Source organism: Pseudophryne corroboree, chromosome 3, assembly GCF_028390025.1.
Source record: "Pseudophryne corroboree isolate aPseCor3 chromosome 3, aPseCor3.hap2, whole genome shotgun sequence".
In the NCBI taxonomy this organism is placed as follows: Eukaryota; Metazoa; Chordata; class Amphibia; order Anura; family Myobatrachidae; genus Pseudophryne; species Pseudophryne corroboree.
In genome coordinates, this window is record NC_086446.1 from 326270899 (window position 1) to 326294243 (window position 23345).

The 23345-nt window shown below is 48.0% G+C and overlaps 1 protein-coding gene across 2 annotated transcripts in view; it reads right to left on the reverse strand.

Annotated features, from left to right (window-relative positions):
* OSER1 (oxidative stress responsive serine rich 1) overlaps window positions 1-23345 on the reverse strand; it is a 154024-nt gene that overhangs the window by 25430 nt on the left and 105249 nt on the right. For both annotated transcript variants that reach the window (XM_063959551.1, XM_063959550.1), the window contains exon 2: window positions 18656-18779. In XM_063959551.1, the coding sequence (XP_063815621.1) occupies window positions 18656-18732 (77 nt within the window). In that variant the 5' untranslated portion in view covers window positions 18733-18779. The remainder of the gene's footprint in view (window positions 1-18655; window positions 18780-23345) is intronic.

Below are 23345 nucleotides of genomic sequence, written 5' to 3' on the forward strand. Positions count from 1 at the left end.
AAGCGCCGAAATCTGGACTTTGATGGAGCCCAATCGTAGGCCCAAATCCACTCCCGTTTGTAGCAAAAGTAGAAAACGACCAATTCTAAATTCCGCGGGAGAAACCTTTCTACTTTCACACAAGATACTTCTTCCAGATATGATGATAGTGTTTTGATGTAACCATCTTCCTGGCCTGGACCATACTGGAGATAACCCTGGATGGAAGACCTTTCCTTGCCAGTATCTCCCTCCCATCTTCCAAGCCGTCAAACGTAGCCACTGTAAGTCTGGATAGACGAACGGACCTTGCTGAAGAAGATCCCTTTGAAGCGGCAGAGGCCAAGGATCCTCCAGAGCCATGGTTAGGTGGTCACAGTACCAAGCCCGTCGAGGAAATTCCAGGGCAATTAGAATTGCTTGAACACTTTCCCTTCTTAGTCTTTTTAGCACCCTTGGGATTAACGGTAGAGGAGGGAACAGGTACACAAACTGGTGCGTCCACGGTGTTATCAGCGCGTCCACTGCTACAGCCTGCAGATCTCTCGTCCTGTAACAGTAACGGTATAGCTTCTTGTTGAGACGAGAAGCCATTAGGTCTATCTGCGGATAGCTCCACCAGTGAATTAACTGTTGAAACAATAGGGGATGTTTCAACAGTGGTGGTGGACACCACCTGAATGGAGACCGTGCCTGCTGAGGAAGTCTGCTTCCCAGTTGTCCACTCCTGGAATGAATATGGCCGAGATGGACCTTGCGTTGGCTTCCGCCCAGACAAGTATTCTTGACACTTCCAAATAGCCGCTCTGCTTCTTGTTCCTCCCTGTCAGTTTATGTACGCCACCGCCGTGGCGTTGTATGACGGAACCTGGATCGCCTGATCCTTCAGGAGGTGGGAAGCTTGCTGAAGAGCATTGTTAATCGCCCCGAGTTCTAGGATGTTTATTGGCAGAGCCGATTCCTGAACTGACCATATCCCCTGGAATTGGGCCCCTTGGGTCACAGCCCACAGCCCCCAACCCCGGAGGCTGGCTTCCGTTGGCAGTAGAATCCACGAGTGGATATTGAAATTCTTGCCTTCTACCAGGTTAGTAACTTGTAGCCACCATAATAGAAAAATTAGGCCATTCGGAGAGAAGGTCACTGCCTGATGCATGTGAAGGTGAGACCCTGACCATTTGTCCAGCAGCAAAATACAAATTGAGAACTACCTCTGCCGCGCTCAGCTAAATATAGTCCACTTAAATGTCTTTTCCGTACAGTGGTTTTTCAGTTCGAAAAAAAGATAGAGGAGGTCGTCTTCCAATCCTTTTTTATATCCTGTCCATAGGGTGTGGGAGTTTCTTCTGTGTTCATCCAAAGTCCCTCAAAAAGAAGAGTGAAGAGAGATATCGTGTAGTATGTCCTAAATTAGGGGACGATGGATATTTCTAGATTCTGTAGTTGGTCACAAAGGTTCGTACCGTACTCACGTCTATGACGGAAGAGTTTCCACTCATAAAGGTTTCTTTATGGGTCCAAACTTCTCCCTTCCGAATGGATTGGGGCGCGTTACTCCCCTTCAAATCCTCCCAAGGTAATGGCACAGTGCAAAAGACAAGGAGAAGAATGACCCAATCAATAAGTCACAGTGACGTTATTTTTTAATCCCCTCACAGCTTAACTGAAAATTAAATCAGCGTACCGTACTCACACTCAGAGTATATTCAATAATCACGTAAAGGTATCTTTTAACCGTGGTTATACATTCAGATAGATCCCCCTTATAGAGTTAGAAAATGAATGGGCAGGCGTACCCCACTTACAGTCTTCAAAGGAGATATCAGGCTCGTAGCGGTTTCTTTTTCCACTATCTCCTTGGGAAGTGGATCTTCGCCGACAATAACTTCCAATCTCGGTGAAATAAAACATATGTCACCAGTGGGAAGTAAATCCAAAAAATTTTTTTATTACAATAAATACCAATTGGGCACGATCCTATCGGACGGTCCAGAAGATGTTAAACACAGTCAAAAAGGTGAGATGAATCCGGATTACCTCACCTCAAATCATGGGAGTCTGGAAGGTCCTTAGGTGGTATACAGCCCTCACACCAACGCGTTTCGACCAGAGGGTCTTTATCAAGGTGTGTGTAGAGGGCAACTATACCTCTATTTATACCCCTATACAGGAAGTCCTGGTGATGTGGGAGGGGTCAATCAATAATCAGCGTTCATAGATAAAATCATAATAAAAACATAATAACAATAACATAAACATGTACAGCGTCCTTTATATCATCATGGGACATTCTAAGAACCATTAAAAACTATGTAAAATAACTTAAATGAGCTGTGCGTTCCAACTGCCGAGTTTGGAACGCACAACTTCCGCCGGAAGTGCAGGCCAGGAATATTAGACGGTGTGCGTTCCACTGACTCTTTCGTGGAACGCACTTCCGCCGAGGGGATAATGTATGCCTTGAAGCGCTGAAAGGAAGTGACGTAACGTCCGGCCCGCGCTCCACACTGTGGAATGCACTGCCGTCGGACGTCACGTGCCAGGGGATGACGTGCGGGCCATGGAGGAAGTGGATGGAGGGCATATGGTTATGTCCCCATATTTATCGTGGAACGCACGGTGGCCGGAAATAACGTCACCCGGAAGTGACGTTTAAAGCCATGGAGCCGATGATACAGGGAAAAAAACCCTATGTTACACTAAGAAAAACAGACATAATACTATTGAAATATTGAGAAATAAAAGAATGATTATGCCATAGTGAAATATAAGAGAAAAAAACCCAGTCTTTTTAAAATACAATGGCATAGTTTCTGCACAGTTAAAAATGTGTTACAAATGGCTTTGCATGATGATCTGGTGTCACAATTGGCTTTACATGATTAAATAGAGCACGTGTCCATTTACCATAAGTAAAATTTCAGGGTCTATACAACCCCTCCATGAAATCATAAAAGAACTGGTACACATATAAAAACATATATATATATACACCTACTTATGTATAAACTTAATTTTAACCAAAATGATAGCGAAGAGGCTGATAAAAATATACCAGAGGATTGTTCTAATCCTATTGAGAAGAGTGTATAAAAAACAAGGTTATCTCAATATACATTATGGGAACAATGGTTAAAGAAATGTGTCAAAATAATGCATGGACCATGGGTATGATAGATGAAGGGGGAGGGCAGATATACATGAGATGGAAAAGTGGGAGATTCGGGAGTGTTCACCCTACAGGAACCATTTAATTTCGAAGTCGAGGTTCATGCCTCTTGGTTGTAATGTTCCTAAATTAAAGATGGCCCTCATTTCTGTTCTCGCCAATTTCCCCTCACTGTCCGTGCTCCTCCAATTATTTGGGGCTAGTTGTATCCCACAAAATAGAGCAATCTCTGAAGGTTTGCACATGTGTTCTTTTTTAAAATGAGATGAGATTCCGTGAGTTTCCACACCTTTTTTGATATTTCTAAGATGTTCGCTCATCCTCTCTTTTAATTTCCGCGTGGTCCTTCCCACATACTGTTTATTGCAGGTACATTGGACTAAATAAACAACATTTTTGCTGTCGCAAGTAATGAAGTCCTTGATCTCAAAAGTTTTCTTATTCGCTGTGGAGGAATATTGGGTGATGGTTGAGGTTTTACTCTTGCAGTTTCTGCACATTTGACACATGCCACATCTGAAAAAACCTTTTGAACGGATAGTTCTGAGATTTCTGGGTGCGTCTACTACACTCTTAACCACTTTCTTTCTGATATTATCCGCCTTCCGATATACAAACTGCGGTTTTTCAGTTAGATGTTCCTTTATGATGGGGTCTTGGAGTAGTAGTCCCCAGTTCCTCTTGATTATTTGTTCCACCTCCTTGTATTGGCTGCTAAATTTTGTTATGAACGTGATCTTATTCCCTCCATCCTTCTTGCTTTCTTCCTGCTCTTTAGATTTTAACATTCCATTTCTGTCTGTGGCTTCAAATTCTCGATAGGGTTCCTCTAGTCTTGTCTTAGTATAGCCTTTCCCCTCCAATTGCTTTATAAGACTCTTTCCTTGTTCCCTGTAGTCGTTTAATTGTGAACAATTTTTCCGGAGCCTATGGAATTGGCTTTTTGGGACCGATGCAAGCCAATTAGGATGGTGGTTACTTGAAGATGGGATATACGAGTTACAGTCAGTGGGTTTTATATATGTCCGTGTGTTGATGGAATTATCTTCGATAAATATTGATAAATCCAAGAAATGGACCGCTATCTGACTGATCTCAAAAGTTAGTTGAATGTTCTTACAATTATCGTTGAGATCTTTACAGAAAATGTCCAGGCTTTCAGAATTGCCTTTCCAAATGAAAAAAATATCGTCAATGTATCTTTTCCACAGCACCAAGTTCGCCCCTAATCCATGGTGGTTGTAAACCGAATTTTCTTCCCAATGTGCCATGAATAAGTTCGCATAACTAGGGGCGAACCTGGTGCCCATTGCTGTGCCGTGTTGCTGTAAATAATAAGTATCATTGAACCAGAAGAAATTGTTCGAAAGGATGAATCGTATACTTTCTATTAGGAATGATCGACGGTCCTCTTCCATCTCTTCCTTCTCCAAAAAAAACGTGACCGCATCTATGCCATGTTTGTGATCAATTACCGTGTACAAGGAGGTCACGTCAGCTGTTATCAGATAGTATTCTGGTTGCCATTCAAAGGATTCCAGTGCATTGATGACGTCAGTTGAGTCCCGCAGATAAGAGGGAGTCTTTTTCACCAGTGGTTGTAGTGTATGGTCGACATATAGAGATAGATTTGAGGTTATGGATTCGGTTCCGGCGACAATAGGTCTTCCCGGTGGGTGCTCTTGATCTTTATGAATCTTGGGTAAAGTGTAGATAACTGGGATGGATGGATGGGGAACAATAAGAAACTTTTTTTCTGTTTCTGTAATCACACCTTTATGTATGTATTTGTCAATATGCTCCAACATACGTTTACTGATATTTTCCGATGGATTGCTCCTCAATTTCTTATACGTGTTGTTGTCCTCCAATTGTCTTTCGATCTCCTTTTTGTATTCTTCGACATTCTGAATGACCACCGCACCCCCCTTATCAGCAGGTTTGATGACGATGAGTTTGTTCTCCTCTAATCCTCGTAGAGCCTCTTTTTCTTTTCTAGTCATGTTGTGTTGGACTTTCTTCTTGAACTCTGAATTCTCCAATTCTTTCTTCACCATTTTTTCAAAGCTTTCAATATAGCATCCTTTTTTAAAAGTGGGGTAGAATATGGACTTAGGTTTAAAGGTCCCTCCGGAGGTACTGGGTTCGCTTTCCTTATTATCTTGATCATTGAAGAATTTCTTAAGAGTGAGTTTCCTAATGAAACGCTGAAGATCGATGTATACTTCGAATCTATCTAGGTTACTAGATGGAGCATACTTTAGGCCTCTTTTCAAAACCTCTTCTTCCTCATGAGTAAGCACATGATTGCTAAGATTGTAAATTTTAGTGTATTCTTCATATACAACCGGATTCTCTTTTTTATTTCTTTTTTTCTTTTTATTCTTGTTATGCAGTTTTTGATGTCTTTTGGAAGAAATCAATCCCCTATGACCCCTTCTCGTTTTTATCTTCGGTATCTCCTTGCTCTTGCCCGATCTAAAAAAGTCCGGTCATCTTCATCATAGAGAGATGGAGAATCTCTGCCTGAGGGTCTGTACCATCTACTATCTCTAGTAGTCTCATCTCTATGGTCATTGTACTTAGTTCTATTATTCAACATTGGTCTTTCTCCTTCTTCTTGAATCCTTCCATGGTCCGGTCTGTAGCGATGCCTAGTTCTGGTTAAGGTTTGTCTGTATGTCGGTCTATCATCCCCTGACCTTTCATCATATCGAGAGTCCCAATGGGATATCCTTCGTCTTTCTTCCCTAAATGGAGAATTCCTCCATCCCGTACGGGCTGGTGATTTCAACCTTCTTAAGTCCTGATCTCTTCTTCGTGTGGGAGTATATGTTTGGTGAAATCTCACTCCTTGGGTTTTCCTGTTCTGTTCTCTTCCTCCAAAGAAGTTCTTTTCCTTTTTCGTAATCAGATGATGGTTACCATCCTTAAAGTCATTTAAATCTCTGTTGTATTTCTTTTTTTTCTTTTGCATGATTTCTTTCTCACTTGATGCAATTTTCTTCACAATCTCACTCTCTAACTCTTTGTAGTCCTGTAGATCCTGGAAGGGTTGAAATGGCCGGGCATGAAATCTGCCGTATTGGAGTGCCTCGTAAGCAGCTACCATCCTGCCCAACAAGCGTATGCAAAGATGTATCGATACCTTGCGAGGACGGAGCACTGAGCGGACCATAGCTTGGATAGCCAAGGCCTTGTCCATCGGAAGAAATACCTTCTGAGACACCGTATCCAATATCATTCCCAGGAACTGAAGACGTTGGGTTGGTTCCAGGTGAGATTTCTGGAAATTTAGGATCCACCCATGATCCGTAAACAGGCGAGTCTTCATATCGATGCTGTGCAAAAGACACTCCCTGGACATAGCCTTTATGAGGAGATCATCCAAGTAGGGGACTATATTGACTCCCAACATGCGCAGTTGCAGCATCATCTCCGCCATGACTTTGGGGAAGACCCTCGGAGCTGTGGACAGGCCAAAGGGCAAGGCCTGAAACTGGAAGTGGTCATCCAAGATGGCGAACATGAGGTAAGCCTGATGAGGGGACCACATGGGAATTTGTAGGTAAGCATCCTTGACATCTAGGGATAATAGGAATTCCCCTTCCTCCAGACCGGACACCACTGCCTTTAGGGATTCCATCTTGAATTTGAACACTCGCAGATACGGGTTCAGAGACTTCAGGTTTAAGATGGGTCGCACCAAACAAACAAACAAAAAAAAGACTGGAGTAAAAACCACTGTTGTGTAAAAGGAAGAGGTACTGGAACCACTAACCTTCTCCGCAAAACGTTTTTTAATGGCATCTTGCAAGGTAACTTTTGCTGCGGGCAAAACTGGTAAGCCCGATTTGTAAAAATCTGTGAGGAGGAAGTGCTTGAAATTCCAGCCGGTATCCCCGGGAAATTAGGTCCCTCACCCAAGGATCCCGGCAGGATTTTGCCCACACATGGGCGAAGTGGTGAAGGCGAGCACCTACCTGAAAATCGCCTTTGCTCCAGGGGCCAACAGTCACGCAGAAGGCTTAGCGGCAGGGAATCCGGTGGTCTGGTCCAGTGAGACAGCAGGTGCAGGTTTACGGGACTTACCACAAGATCATCTGGGAGTGGTGGAGACCCCTCGGCCCCTGCCTCTGAACCATGCCACACGAAAGGACCGCAAGTAGGGTCCTGGGTAAGAACGTCTAGCAGGTGGTGCAGCCGACGACAGAAAAGTAGACTTACCCGCCATTGCCTGGGAGATCCATTTATTTAATTTGTCTACAAACAAGGCATCACCTGTAAAGGGAAGATTTTCAACACCTTTTTTGGAATCAGCATCTGCCAACCATTGACGTAACCACAGAGCTCTGTGTGCCGAAAGTAGTGCGGTCATTTATCTTACACAACTCTTTTATAGCCTCGCTCATAAAATTTGCAACATCCTGTATATGTTGCAGCAGAGTAATGACCTCATCCCGGGGTAGAGAGTCTAAACCAGGGGTGGGCAATTATTTCAGCTGGGGGGTCGCTTAACACTTCCAGCGAATACTCGAGGGCCACACAAAAAAATCCCCTTTTTACACATTACAGCAGACAGCGTCCCTGTTTTTACACATTACGGCATACAGCGTCCCCCTTTTTACACATTACGGCAGACAGCGTCCCCTTTTTACACATTACGGCAGACAGCGTCCCCTTTTTACACATTACGGCAGACAGCGTCCCCTTTTTACACATTACGGCAGACAGCGTCCCCTTTTTACACATTACGGCAGACAGCGTCCCCTTTTTACACATTACGGCAGACAGCGTCCCCCTTTTTAAACATTACGGCAGACAGCGTCCCCCTTTTTAAACATTACGGCAGACAGCGTCCCCCTTTTTAAACATTACAGCGCCCCCGTTTTTACACATTACGGCAGGAAAGAAAGAAAAAGAAAGAAAGAAAGAATTATACTTACTCTCTCTGCTGGCTCAGGCTCCTCGGTGCAGCTTCTGCAGATATCCCGGGCAAGGAGGGAAGGGGAGGAGGGTGCCGCAGCAGCGCTGTGTTATTGGTGGAGGCGCTGCTGCTGCTGTCCCTCTGCTTCACCATAGGCTGTTCTCCACCGCTGCGAATGCTGGGATACGCTTCCCAGCATTTACAGCGGCGGAGGGCAGCCTATGGTGAAGCAGAGGGACAGCAGCAGCAGCGCCTCCACCAATTACACAGTGCTGCTGCGGCTCCCCCTCCCTTCCTCCTTCTCCCCAGTGCGCTCTTCTCCTCAGTCACTGACCGCCGCCAGGGCTGGCAACAGAAATATTGGGGCCCGATACACTGATATCTCTGGGGGCCCCCCTCGTCATACCCCCCCTTACCCTTGATCCCCAACCTTAGCGGTAAGCACACCCCACCATCACACACAGCAGCCATCCTACACAACCCCCGTCTTCCAAACTCACAGCAGTGGCCAACATTACCTCCCCCTCCAGTACAGAGCAGTGGCTGGAGTCACAATCACAATACACCCCCCTTCCTCTCCCCCACAGCACACAACAGGCAGCATCCAGCACCCCAATCCATCATCCCTCCAGTACATAACAGTGGCCAAAGAGATACCCCCTTTCAGTAAAGCTGCAGCCAGAGAGACCCCCCACCCACTGCATTTGACAGCCCCCTCTCTCACTCCACATACAACAGCCAGCATCCGACACCCCCTCCCCCACTCCACACACAGCAGCCGGTATCCGACACCCCCCTATACACACAGCAGCCGGCATCCAACACCTCCTCCACACACTGACCTGAGGCTGAGCTCTCAGCTGGGGGAAGTGAGGGGCGACCACGGGCCTGACCTATACAATTTTTTCAATCTATGCCTTGCTGCTGCCGCCGCTGTACCTTGGCGCTTGGGGCCTGGCCGCCGCTCCTGCTCACTGCCTGTTCCCCCGTGCCGCCCAGCGCATAACAGAGGAAATCCCGGTCAGCTGACCCTGTGACGTGACCGGGATTTCCTCAGCGGCGCCGCGTCTGGGAGCAGGGTAGCGCAATGACAAGCGGCTCTGCCTGTCGGGCCGCGTGTCATTGCACTCTGATGGGGCACAGCGGGCCAGGCAGGATCGGTCCGCGGGCCGCATGTTGCCCACCCCTAGTCTAAACCATCAATAACATTATCAGACCACTTGACTACCGCCCTGAAAATCCACCAACAAGCAATTGTGGGGCGCTGTGCTGCGCTCCTGCTGCCGTACATATTGCCTTGAGCGTGGTCTCAATTTTACGATCAGCTGGCTCTTTTAGGAATATAGTCCCTGGCACCGGAAGTATCAATTTCTTAGACAGTCTGGATACAAACGCATCGACTGATGGGGGGGGGCTTTCCCATACCTTCCTGTCCTCAGCTGGGAGGGGCAAGGTAATTAAAAACCACTGAGGAATTTTAAATGTTTTATCAGGGTTTAACCAAGCCTCCCTGGCCAGGGAGTTTAATTCTTTAGATACAGGAAAAGTTGTTAAGGTCTTTGGTCTAACATTAAAGTACAACTCCTCATCTGGTTTTGCCTCCTGATCAGATATGTGAAGAATCTCTTACAGCATAAATGAGGGCCTCCACCCCAGGGGACAAAGAGCTGTCTTCATCCATATCATCATCATCCACATCAGGCTGATCAGAATCAGACTGATGCACCTGTGGCAGTGAGCGTTTATGTGAAACCAATAGAGGGGGCTGAGAAGCCTTCTTGTTATCTGTTGCTTTAGCCACACCATCAATAGTGTGTTTCAACACCTGTCTCTCTCTTTTGGCTGCAGCCAATTCTGAATTTACGTTCTGAATCATGCTTTTAAAACTATCTAGCCAATCAGGTGCCTGTGAACGGTGTCCCTGAGGAAATAAGGAACACTGCTCACACAAGTGGCCCCGCTGAAGACAGGGTTGAGTTACAAGCAGCACAAATTACCATGCCAACAGACAACTTACACAACTGTACTACAGTGCAGCCAACTGACCAACACCTCCACACAGACCCTAGAAAGCCCACGGAGTGACACTGAGGAGCGGACACCAGCACACAGAAAACACAGGATTACTATGTGTAACTAAGTGTATGACCTGACAGTAGTGCAGCGGTGCCAACGCTAGCGTGCTCCCCCCTGTCTATGACCCCCTGGTACCAGCACAGAGTCCTGTAGCAGCATGGGTCACTGGAGGAGCAGCGTACATGCAGCTTGATGATCAGCAGCTGCAGGAAATGGTGATTTCCTGCCTCAAGTCCCGCTCCGGGAAGCCCTGCCCCCTGTAATGGCGCGCGGTCCCTGATCAATAAATTATACTGGCCATGTTACTAAAACATCAGAATATGCAATAAAGTACACACAAAGCCTTTTTGTGACAGTGAGCACTGAGGGACATCAGCCCAGAGCCAGCTCGTCCGCGGCTGGCACCGCAGCTCTGGGCCCGTGACCGCTGCACGACTTGCCGCCAAACTGCACCCGGGGACCCACTAACCGTGACCCCGGTGTAACACTCACCGCACCTTGTACTTCGGCATTTGTTAGAGGGTGGCGGCTAGCTGCTGGAGTGGGCACACATACTAACGATGTGTGATCAGTACCTCATGAGCTCAGTGTCCTGTCAGCTGGGATTACGAACCATTAACCCTCAGGAGGTTGGTTCGGTCCCCCCTCTAAGTCCCAAGAAGCAGGTAGCCTGGTTGCCAGGCAGGGCTACCTGAAAATAATAAGATTTTACTTACCAGTAAATCTATTTCTCGTAGTCCGAAGTGGACGCTGGGGACTCCGTAAGGACCATGGGGAATAGAGGGGCTCCGCAGGAGACAGGGCACTTTAAGAAAGAATTTGGATACTGGTGTGCTCTGGCTCCTCCCTCTATGTCCCTCCTCCAGACCTCAGTTAAAGAAACTGTGCCCGGAAGAGCTGACAGTACAAGGAAAGGATTTTGGAATCCAGGGCAAGACTCATACCAGCCACACCAATCACACCGTATAACTTGTGATAAACTTACCCAGTTAACAGTATGAACAACAATAGAGCATCAGATCAACCCTGATGCAACTATAACATAACCCTTATGTAAGCAATAACTATATACAAGCATTGCAGAAGAAGTCCGCACTTGGGACGGGCGCCCAGCATCCACTACGGACTACGAGAAATAGATTTACCGGTAAGTAAATTCTTATTTTCTCCAACGTCCTAGTGGATGCTGAGGACTCCGTAAGGACCATGGGGATTATACCAAAGCTCCCAAACGGGCGGGAGAGTGCGGATGACTCTGCAGCACCGAATGAGCAAACACAAGGTCCTCCTCAGCCAGGGTATCAAACTTGTAGAACTTTGCAAAAGTGTTTGAACCCGACCAAGTAGCTGCTCGGCAAAGCTGTAATGCCGAGACCCCTCGGGCACCCGCCCAAGAAGAGCCCACCTTCCTTGTGGGCTCTTACCGATTTTGGCAGCGGCAATCCAGCCGCAGAATGAGCCTGCTGAATCGTGTTACAGATCCAGCGAGCAATAGTTTGCTTTGAAGCAGGAGCACCCAGCTTGTTGGGTGCATACAGGATAAACAGCGACTCAGTTTTCCTGACTCTAGCCGTTCTGGCTACAGAAACCTTCAAAGCCCTGACCACATCTAGTAACTCGGAATCCTCCAAGTCACGAGTAGCCACAGGCACCACAATAGGTTGGTTCATATGAAAAGATGACACCACTTTTTGCAGAAATTGCGGACGGGTCCGCAATTCTGCCCTGTCCATATGGGAAACCAATAGGGGCTTTTATGTGACAAAGCCGCTAATTCTGACACGCCTAGCTGAAGCCAAGGCTAATAGCATGACCACCATCCACGTGAGAAATTTTAACTCCACGGTTTTAAGTGGCTCAAACCAGTGTGACTTCAGGAAACTCAACACCATGTTAAGATCCCAAGGTGCCACTGGAGGCACAAAAGGGGGCTGAATATGCAGCACTCCCTTTACAAACGTCTGAACGTCAGGTAGAGAAGCCAGTTCTTTTTGAAAGAAAATGGATAGAGCCGAAATCTGGACCTTAATGGAACCCAATTTTAGGCACAAAGTCACTCCCGACTGTAAGAAGTGAAGGAAACGGCCCAGCTGGAATTCCTCCGTAGGGGCATTCCTGGCTTCACACCAAGCAACATATTTACGCCATATACGGTGATAATGTTTAGCCGTCACGTCCTTCCTAGCCTTTATCATCAGCGTAGGAATAACCTCATCCGGAATGCCTTTTTCTGCTAGGATCCGGCGTTCAACCGCCATGCCGTCAAACGCAGCCGCGGTAAGTATTGGAACAGACAGGGCCCCTGTTGCAACAAGTCCTGTCTTAGAGGCAGAGGCCATGGGTCCTCTGTGAGCGTTTCTTGCAGCTCTGGATACCAAGTCCTTCTTGGCCAATCCGGAACAATGAGTATTGTTCTCACTCCTCTTCTTCTTATGATTCTCAGCACCTTGGGTATGAGAGGAAGAGGAGGAAATACATAGACCGACTGGAACACCCACGGTGTCACTAGTGCGTCTACAGCTATCGCCTGAGGGTCTCTTGACCTGGCGCAATACCTCTGTAGCTTTTTGTTGAGGCGGGATGCCATCATGTCTACTTGTGGCAGTTCCCACCGACTTGCAATCTGCGTGAAGACTTCTTGATGAAGTCCCCACTCTCCCGGGTGGAAGTCGTGCCTGCTGAGGAAGTCTGCTTCCCAGTTGTCCACTCCCGGAATGAACACTGCTGACAGTGCTCTTACGTGATTCTCCGCCCAGCGAAGAATTCTGGTGGCTTCCGCCATCGCCACCCTGCTCCTTGTGCCGCCTTGGCGGTTTACATGAGCCACTGCGGTGATGTTGTCTGACTGAATCAGCACCGATCGGTCGCGAAGCAGGGTCTCCGCTTGACGTAGAGCGTTGTATATGGCCCTTAGTTCCAGGATGTTGATGTGAAGGCAAGTCTCCTGACTTGACCACAGACCTTGGAAATTTCTTCCCTGTGTGACTGCTCCCCACCCTCGGAGGCTTGCGTCCGTGGTCACCAGGACCCAGTCCTGAATGCCGAATCTGCGGCCCTCGAGAAGGTGAGCACTCTGCAGCCACCACAGGAGAGACACCCTGGCCCTGGGGGATAGGGTGATCAGCCGATGCATTTGTAGATGTGATCCGGACCACTTGTCCAACAGATCCCATTGAAAGGTCCTCGCATGGAACCTGCCGAAGGGAATGGCCTCGTATGATGCCACCATCTTTCCCAGGACTCGCGTGCAGTGATGCACCGACACCTATTTTGGTTTTAATAGGTCTCTGACCAGTGTCATGAGCTCCTGAGCCTTCTCCATCGGGAGATAAACCCTCTTCTGGCCTGTGTCAAGAATCATGCCCAGGAAGGGCAGACGAGTCGTAGGAATCAACTGCGACTTTGGAATATTTAGAATCCAGCCGTGCTGTTGTAACACTTCCCTAGAGCGTGCCACGCTGATCAGCAACTGCTCTCTGGACCTCGCCTTTATGAGGAGATCCTCCAAGTATGGGATAATTGTGACTCCTTGCCGTCGCAGGAGCACCATCATTTCCGCCATTACCTTGATAAATATTCTCGGTGCCGTGGAGAGACCAAACTGCAACGTCTGGAATTGGTAATGACAATCCTGTACTACAAATCTGAGGTACTCCTGATGAGGTGGATAAATGGGGACATGAAGGTAAGCATCCTTTATGTCCAGAGACACCATAAAATCCCCCCCTTCCAGGCTTGCGATGACCGCTCTGAGCGATTCCATCTTGAACTTGAACCTTTTCAGGTATATGTTCAGGGATTTTAAATTCAATATGGGTCTGACCGAACCGTCCGGTTTCGGTACCACAAACATGGTCGAATAGTAACCCCTTCCTTGTTGAAGGATGGGAACCTTGACCACCACCTGCTGAAGATACAATTTGTGAATTGCAGCTAACACTATTTCCCTCTCTAAGGGGGAAGCTGGCAGGGCCGATTTGAGGTAACGGTGAGGGGGCATCTCTTCGAATTCCAGCTTGTATCCCTGAGACACAATCTCTATAGCCCAGGGATCCACCTGTGAGTGAACCCACTTGTGGCTGAAATTTCGGAGACTCGCCCCCACCGGGCCTAGCTCCGCCTGTGGAGCCCCAGCGTCATGCGGTGGATTTAGTGGAAGCCGGGGAGGACTTCTGTTCCTGGGAACTAGCTGTATTGTGCAGCTTCTTTCCTCTACCCCTGCCTCTGGCAAGAAAGGACGCACCTCGGACTTTCTTGCCTTTTTGTGATCGAAAGGACTGCATTTGGTAATACGGTGCTTTCTTAGGTTGTGAGGGAACATATGGCAAAAAATTTGACTTTCCAGCCGTAGCTGTGGAGACCAGGTCCGAGAGACCGTCCCCAAACAATTCCTCACCCTTGTAAGGTAAAACCTCCATGTGCCTTTTTGAGTCGGCATCTCCTGTCCATTGCCGAGTCCACAGGACCCTTCTGGCAGAAATCGACATTGCATTTATTCTAGAGCCCAGTAGGCTAATGTCTCTTTGAGCATCTCTCATATATAGGACAGAGTCTTTTATATGCCCCAGGGTCAGTAATATAGTATCCTTGTCCAAGGTATCAAGTTCCTCAGATTAGGTATCCGTCCATGCTGCTACAGCACTTCACATCCAGGCCGACGCAATCGCCAGCCTTAGTAAGGTACCTGAATGTGTATAAATGGATTTCAGGGTACCCTCCTGCATTCTATCCGCAGCATCTTTTAGGGTGGCCGTATCCTGTGACGGCAGGGCTACCCTCTTGGATAAGCGTGTTAAAGCTTTGTCTACCCTAGGGGAGGATTCCCAGCGTAACCTGTCCGTTGGCGGGAAAGGATACTCCATAAGCATCCGTTTGGAAATCTGCAGTTTTCTATCTGGAGATTCCCAAGCCTTTTCACATAACTCATTTAACTCATGTGAAGGGGGAAAGGTCACCTCTTGCCTTTTTCCCCCATACATATAAACCCTCTTGTCAGGGACTGGGGTTTCCTCTGTGATGTGCAACACATCTTTCATTGCTATAATCATGTAACGGATGGCTTTAGCCATTTTAGGCTGTAACTTTGCATCATCGCCATCGACACTGGAGTCAGAATCCGTGTCGATATCTGTGTCAACAATTTGGGATAGTGGGCGCTTCTGAGACCCTGACGGCCTCTGCGACATAGGATCAGGCATGGGCTGAGACCCCGGCTGTCCCAAGGCTTCAGCTTTATCCAACCTTTTATGCAAGGAAGTAACATGATCATTTAAAACCTTCCACATATCCATCCAATCGGGTGTCGGCGGCGACCCCACATTAATTTGTTCCCGCTCTGTTTCCACATAGCCTTCCTCGTACCGACACACCACACACAGGGGATGCTCTATTTGAAGACAGTTCCCCCACAAGGCCTTTTGGAGAGACAGAGAGAGTATGCCAGCACACACCCCAGCGCTATATGTCCCAGGAATCACACAGTAACAGTGTTAACCCAGTAGCTGCTGTATATATTGTTTTTGCGCCAAATTTATGTGCCCCCCCTCTCTTTTTACCCTCTTCTACCGTGATTCTGCAGGGGAGAGCCTGGGGAGCTTCCTCTCAGCCGAGCCGTGGAGAGAAAATGGCGCTGGTGAGTGCTGAGGAAAAAGCCCCGCCCCCTCAGCGGCGGGCTTCTGTCCCGCGTTTCTGTGTAAAAATATGGCGGGGGCCCATGCATATGTATATATGCCCACTTTTGCCAAGAGGTCTTTAATTGCTGCCCAGGGCGCGTCCGCCCCCCCCCCCCCCCCCCCTGCGCCCTACAGTGACCGGAGTATGTGGGTTTAGTGTGGGAGCAATGGCGCACAGCTGCAGTGCGCTACCTCATATGAAGACTGGAGTCTTCGGACGCCGATTTCGAAGTCTTCTTGCTTCTGTCACCGGCTTCAGTCTTCCGGTTCTGCGAGGGGGACGGCGGCGCGGCTCCGGGATCGGACGACAAAGGGTGCGATCCTGTGTACGATCCCTCTGGGGCAAATGGTGTCCAGTAGCCTAAGAAGCAGGACCTATCTTCAGTGAGTAGGGCTGCTTCTCTCCCCTCAGTCCCACGTAGCAGAGAGTCTGTTGCCAGCAGATCTCTCTGAAAATAAAAAAACCTAACAAAATACTTTCTTATAGTATAGCTCAGGAGAGCTCACTAAGTAGCACCCAGCTCGTCCGGGCACAGATTCAAACTGAGGTCTGGAGGAGGGACATAGAGGGAGGAGCCAGAGCACACCAGTATCCAAATTCTTTCTTAAAGTGCCCTGTCTCCTGCGGAGCCCGTCTATTCCCCATGGTCCTTACGGAGTCCCCAGCATCCACTAGGACGCTAGAGAAAATAAACTAAAATTAAAACAAAGGAAACTCTCTGGAGCTCCAGAGAAATGCACCCGGCTTCTTGGGCACATTTTTCTAAACTGAGTCTGGTAGGAGTGGCATAGAGGGGAGGAGCCAGCACACACACACACACACACACACACACACTAAAGGGTTTAAAGTGCCAGGCTCCAGTGGACCCGATCTATACCCCATGGTACTAAAGTACAGAACCCCAGTGTCCACTAAGACGTAAGAGAAATAGAATCTTCCCCAAAGGCGCTGTTGCGATTGAGATAGACGGTATGAGAAATGCTGTGGGAAAGTGATGGGTATTCCTTGGCGGTGACTAGAAATGCAAGCAGAAATGGTCCTTTCAGTGGGAGTGTCAACATAAGGGGTAGCCTTCACAGCTGCAGCCATAGGAGGCCATAGACAGAGAAACTAAACCTGCCACAGGGCAAGTCTCAATGGTGCAACCGATGGTGGTGTACAAGGTCGTATAATTCGGTATAGCAGCATGCACGGACACTAAAAGTGTCCTTGCACGTTCGGCTGCACGGATGTACACAAGGGTAGGTGTTTGTATAGGCATTTGTATAAAGTCACAGATGAGCAATCCCCAATAAACGCTGCTGTGCACTTCTGCATGTGGCTCAGAAGCAGGTCCTAAAATGTGCTCAGTAAAAAAGGGGAAAACAGCGAATGCTTTTAAATTGTATCCCGAGTGTAGGAGGATAGGAAATCTTTTTAGCGCCTCCAATGAATGAATAAAAAAGAGAAAAAAAAAAGGAGGAGATAATTTTGTTAGGTAAATAGTTCAACTTCAGTAAAACTGAAATTTTCATAGTAGCTTAGTACTGTATAGACCTTGAATATTCTCTTCCTGTAGCTGCACAGTGATTGCAACCATGTCAGGGAAAGCACAGCCTGGTGTTGTGGCGACCATGTCAGGTAAGTGGTTAAAAGCACAAAGGTCCTTTTTTTTTTACAGTACTTGCATACTGGAGACAGTAAATAAAAAAATACCAACTGAATAAGGATAAAAGAGTGTTTTACAATCAAATACCTTGCAGACATGCAATTTCTTATCTTTGTACCAATTTATAAAAGGGCCAGTCATTTCTCATCTACTCAGTGTACTCAGGCAGACTGCAGAATTTTGGAACTCTCTTTTTGCTGCCATTTCATATACAAACTTCTGTATTTATTAAGGATAAGGGAAACATTTAAAATAATGTTGACGAACCTTTAAATAACTAATTTGATCACACATGCGAGTACTGAGTAGCCATAAAACCCTTAAGGAGGGTAAACACGGAGAGATCCCTGCTTAAAATCTAAGCAATCTGACTAGATTGCTTAGATTTTAAGCACGGATCTCTCATGTGTATGTCCCACAGCGACAGCGATGCGCGGCCTGTATGCAGGCTCAATCTAGCGGGTCGCTTACTTCAGCAGTGTGTAAAGTAAGCAGCCCCCCATGTCTCCCCCCCCCCCCCCCCACACACTCAGCGCAATATGTGAGAGATGTGTGCTGAGCAGTCTGGATCGCTCAGCACACATCTCTCTAGTGTGTACCCCCCTTACCCCCTTAACTGCTGGAGTCCAGAATTCCTCCGTTAGTAAAAACCGCAGGAAAAAGTCTACGGTTAAAGCTTCTTATACATAGGACAACTTGATTATTGACCACCTTTAGGGTTTTAGTACAGCAACTTTAGATAAATGCCATATTTTTGCCTTCCTTTTGTGCTTTAGTAAACGCTGCAGCAGTGAAAGGACAATTATATAAATCAAAGTAATGAGAAGGTAGGAAGAGCCTTTAATCGGGTGTAGTATGGTATGCCGGCGGCCGGGCTCCCGGCGACCAGCATACCGGCGCTGGGAGCCCGACCGCCGGCATACCGACAGTCTGGCGAGCGCAAAGGAGCCCATTGCAGGCTCGCTGCGCTCGCCATGCTGCGGGCACGGTGGCGCGCCACGCTATTTATTCTCCCTCCAGGGGGGTCGTGGACCCCCACAAGGGAAAATATCTGTCGGTATGCCGGGTGTCGGGATCCCGGCGCCGGTATACTGTGCGCCGGGATCCCGAAATTCGGCATACTGAAGACCACCCCTTTAATCATATGAAGTAAAATACCAGATCAGAAATCTAGGCAGCTTACCCATCAGCATCTACGCGCAGCTTTTTAAACGCACTCTGAAGATTTTCTTCATCCCCGTCTTTGGCTTCTGACTCCATCACTGACTTGTGCAGGCAGATATGAAAGCAAGAACTGTAGTTGAAATCTAGAATAAAACACCAGGATAATTGTTGAAATACAAAGACATCTCTGTTTTTATGTAGACTTTGTCAAGTACTAAAAAATAAGAATTTACTCACCGGTAATTCTGTTTCTCGTAGTCCGTAGTGGATGCTGGGAACTCCGTAAGGACCATGGGGAATAGCGGGCTCCGAAGGAGGCTGGGCACTCTAGAAAGATCTTAGACTACCTGGTGTGCACTGGCTCCTCCCACTATGACCCTCCTCCAAGCCTCAGTTAGGTACTGTGCCCGGACGAGCGTACACAATAAGGAAGGATTTTGAATCCCGGGTAAGACTCATACCAGCCACACCAATCACACCGAACAACTCGTGATATGAAACCCAGTTAACAGTATGAAACGATAGAGCCTCTCAACAGACGGCTCAACAATAACCCGATTTAGTTAACAATAACTATGTACAAGTATTGCAGATAGACCGCACTTGGGATGGGCGCCCAGCATCCACTACGGACTACGAGAAACAGAATTACCGGTGAGTAAATTCTTATTTTCTCTAACGTCCTAGTGGATGCTGGGAACTCCGTAAGGACCATGGGGATTATACCAAAGCTCCCAAACGGGCGGGAGAGTGCGGATGACTCTGCAGCACCGAATGAGAGAACTCCAGGTCCTCCTCAGCCAGGGTATCAAATTTATAGAATTTTGCAAACGTGTTTGCCCCTGACCAAGTAGCTGCTCGGCAAAGTTGTAAAGCCGAGACCCCTCGGGCAGCCGCCCAAGATGAGCCCACCTTCCTTGTGGAATGGGCATTGACAGATTTAGGCTGTGGCAGGCCTGCCACAGTATGTGCAAGCTGAATTGTACTACAAATCCAACGAGCAATAGTCTGCTTAGAAGCAGGAGCACCCAGCTTGTTGGGTGCATATAGGATAAACAGCGAGTCAGATTTTCTGACTCCAGCCGTCCTGGAAACATATATTTGCAGGGCCCTGACAACGTCTAGCAACTTGGAGTCCTCCAAATCCTTAGTAGCCGCAGGCACCACAATAGGCTGGTTCAGGTGAAACGCTGACACCACCTTAGGGAGAAACTGGGGACGAGTCCTCAATTCTGCCCTATCCATATGAAAAATCAGATAAGGGCTTTTACATGATAAAGCCGCCAATGACACTCGCCTGGCTGATGCCAAGGCCAATAACATGACCACTTTCCACGTGAGATATTTCAGATCCACGGTTTTTAGTGGCTCAAACCAATGTGATTTCAAGAAATTCAACATCACGTTGAGATCCCACGGTGCCACAGGAGGCACAAATGGGGGCTGAATATGCAGCACTCCTTTCACAAATGTCTGAACTTCAGGTACTGAAGCTAGTTCCTTTTGAAAGAAAATCGACAGAGCCGAGATCTGTACTTTAATGGAGCCTAGTTTTAGGCCCATATTCACTCCTGCTTGCAGGAAATGTAGAAATCGACCCAGTTGAAATTCCTCTGTTGGGGCCTTTTTGGCCTCGCACCATGCAACATATTTCCGCCATATGCGGTGATAATGTTTTGCCGTAACATCTTTCCTGGCTTTAATAAGCGTAGGAATGACTTCCTCCGGAATGCCCTTTTCCTTCAGGATCCGGCGTTCAACCGCCATGCCGTCAAACGCAGCCGCGGTAAGTCTTGGAACAGGCAGGGGCCCTGCTGTAGCAGGTCCTGTCTGAGCGGCAGGGACCAAGGGTCCTCTGAGATCATCTCTTGAAGTTCCGGGTACCACGCTCTTCTTGGCCAATCCGGAACCACGAGAATTGTGTTTACTCCTCGCTTTCTTATTATTCTCAGTACCTTTGGTATGAGAGGTAGAGGAGGGAACACATATACTGACCGGTACACCCACGGTGTCACTAGGGCGTCCACCGCTATCGCCTGAGGGTCTCTTGACCTGGCGCAATACTTCTCTAGTTTTTTGTTTATGCGGGACGCCATCATGTCCACCTGTGGACGACCCCATTGATTTACAATCATTTTGAAGACTTCTGGATGAAGTCCCCACTCTCCCGGGTGGAGGTCGTGCCTGCTGAGAAAGTCTGCTTCCCAGTTGTCCACTCCCGGGATGAACACTGCTGACAGTGCTAGTACATGATTCTCCGCCCATCGGAGAATTTTTGTGGCTTCTGCCATCGCTGTCCTGCTTCTTGTGCCGCCTTGTCGATTCACATGGGCGACTGCCGTGATGTTGTCTGACTGGATCAGCACCGGCTGGTGTAGAAGCAGGGATTTTGCTTGACTTAGGGCATTGTAAATGGCCCTTAGTTCCAGAATATTTATGTGAAGGGCAGTCTCCTGACTTGACCATAGTCCCTGGAAATTTCTTCCCTTTGTGACTGCCCCCCAGCCCCGTAGGCTGGCATCCGTGGTCACCAGGACCCAGTCCTGTATGCCGAATCTGCGGCCCTCCAGAAGATGAGCACTGTTCAGCCACCACAGAAGAGACACCCTGGTTCGTGGAGACAGGGTTATTAAACGATGCATCTGAAGATGCGATCCGGACCACTTGTCCAACAGGTTCCACTGAAAGATTCTGGCATGGAACCTGCCGAATGGAATTGCTTCGTAAGAAGCTACCATCTTTCCCAGGACCCGCGTGCAGTGATGCACCGATACCTGTTTTGGTTTTAGGAGGTCTCTGACTAGAGAAGACAACTCCCTGGCTTTCTCCTCCGGGAGAAACACTTTTTTCTGGGCCGTGTCCAGAATCATTCCCAGGAACATTAGACGTGTCGTGGGGACCAGCTGTGACTTTGGGATATTCAGAATCCAACCGTGCTGGCTCAGCACTTCCTGAGATAGTGCTACTCCCACTAACAACTGTTCCTTGGATCGTGCCTTTATTAGGAGATCGTCCAAGTATGGGATAATTAAAACTCCCTTTTTTCGAAGGAGTATCATCATTTCCGCCATAACCTTGGTAAATACCCTCGGTGCCGTGGAGAGTCCAAACGGCAGCGTCTGGAATTGGTAATGGCAATCCTGTACCACAAATCTGAGGTACTCCTGGTGAGAATTGTAAATGGGGACATGCAGGTAAGCATCCTTGATGTCCAGGGATACCATGTAATCCCCCTCGTCCAGGCTTGCAATAACCGCCCTGAGCGATTCCATCTTGAACTTGAATTTTTTTATGTATGTGTTCAAGGACTTCAAATTTAGAATGGGTCTCACCGAACCGTCCGGTTTCGGTACCACAAATAGTGTGGAATAGTAACCCCGGCCTTGTTGAAGTAGGGGTACCTTGATTATCACCTGCTGGGAATACAGCTTGTGAATTGCCGCTAGCACTGCCTCCCTGTCTGAGGGAGCAATCGGCAAGGCGGATTTTAGGAAACGGCGGGGTGGAATCGCCTCGAATTCCAGCCTGTATCCCTGAGATACTATTTGAAGGATCCAGGGATCTACCTGTGAGCGAACCCACTGATCGCTGAAATTCCTGAGGCGGGCCCCCACCGTACCTGGCTCCGCTTGTGAAGCCCCACCGTCATGCGGCGGACTTGGAAGAGGAAGCGGGGGAGGACTTTTGTTCCTGGGAACCTGCTGTTTGCTGCAGCCTTTTTCCCCTGCCTCTGCCTCTAGACAGAAAAGACCCTCCTTTTCCCCGCTTATTTTTCTGGGATCGAAAGGACTGAACCTGATAAAATGGCGCCTTCTTAGGCTGTGAGGGGACATGGGGTAAAAATGCTGACTTCCCAGACGTTGCTGTGGAAACTAGGTCGGAGAGACCATCCCCAAATAATTCCTCCCCTTTATAAGGCAAAACTTCCATGTGCCTTTTGGAATCTGCATCTCCAGTCCACTGGCGAGTCCATAAGCATCTCCTAGCAGAGATAGATAGTGCACTTACTTTAGATGCCAGCCGGCAGATTTCCCTCTGTGCATCTCTCATGTATAAGACTGAGTCTTTGATATGGTCAATTGTTAACAGGATCGTGTCTCTGTCTAGTGTGTCAATATTTTCTGACAGGTTATCTGACCATGCAGCGGCAGCACTGCACATCCAAGCTGACGCAATTGCTGGTCTGAGTATAATGCCTGAGTGTGTATATACAGACTTCAGGATCGCCTCCTGCCTTCTATCAGCAGGTTCCTTAAGGGCGGCCGTATCCTGGGACGGTAGTGCCACCTTTTTTGACAAACGTGTGAGCGCTTTATCCACCCTCGGGGGTGTTTCCCAACGTAACCTATCCTCTGGCGGGAAAGGGAACGCCATTAGTAATTTCTTAGGAATCACCAATTTCTTATCAGGGGAAGCCCACGCTTCTTCACACACTTCATTTAATTCATCTGACGGGGGAAAAACTACAGGTAGTTTTTTCTCCCCAAACATAATACCCTTTTTTGTGGTACCTGGATGTAAATCAGAAATATTTAACACCTCTTTCATTGCCTCAATCATGCAGCGAATGGCCTTAACGGGCATTAAATTTGACTCATCGTCGTCGACACTGGCGTCAGTATCCGTGTCGACATCTACTTGTGCCACCTGAGATAACGGGCGTTTTAGAGCCCCTGATGACTTTTGAGACCCTTGGACCGGCACGAGCT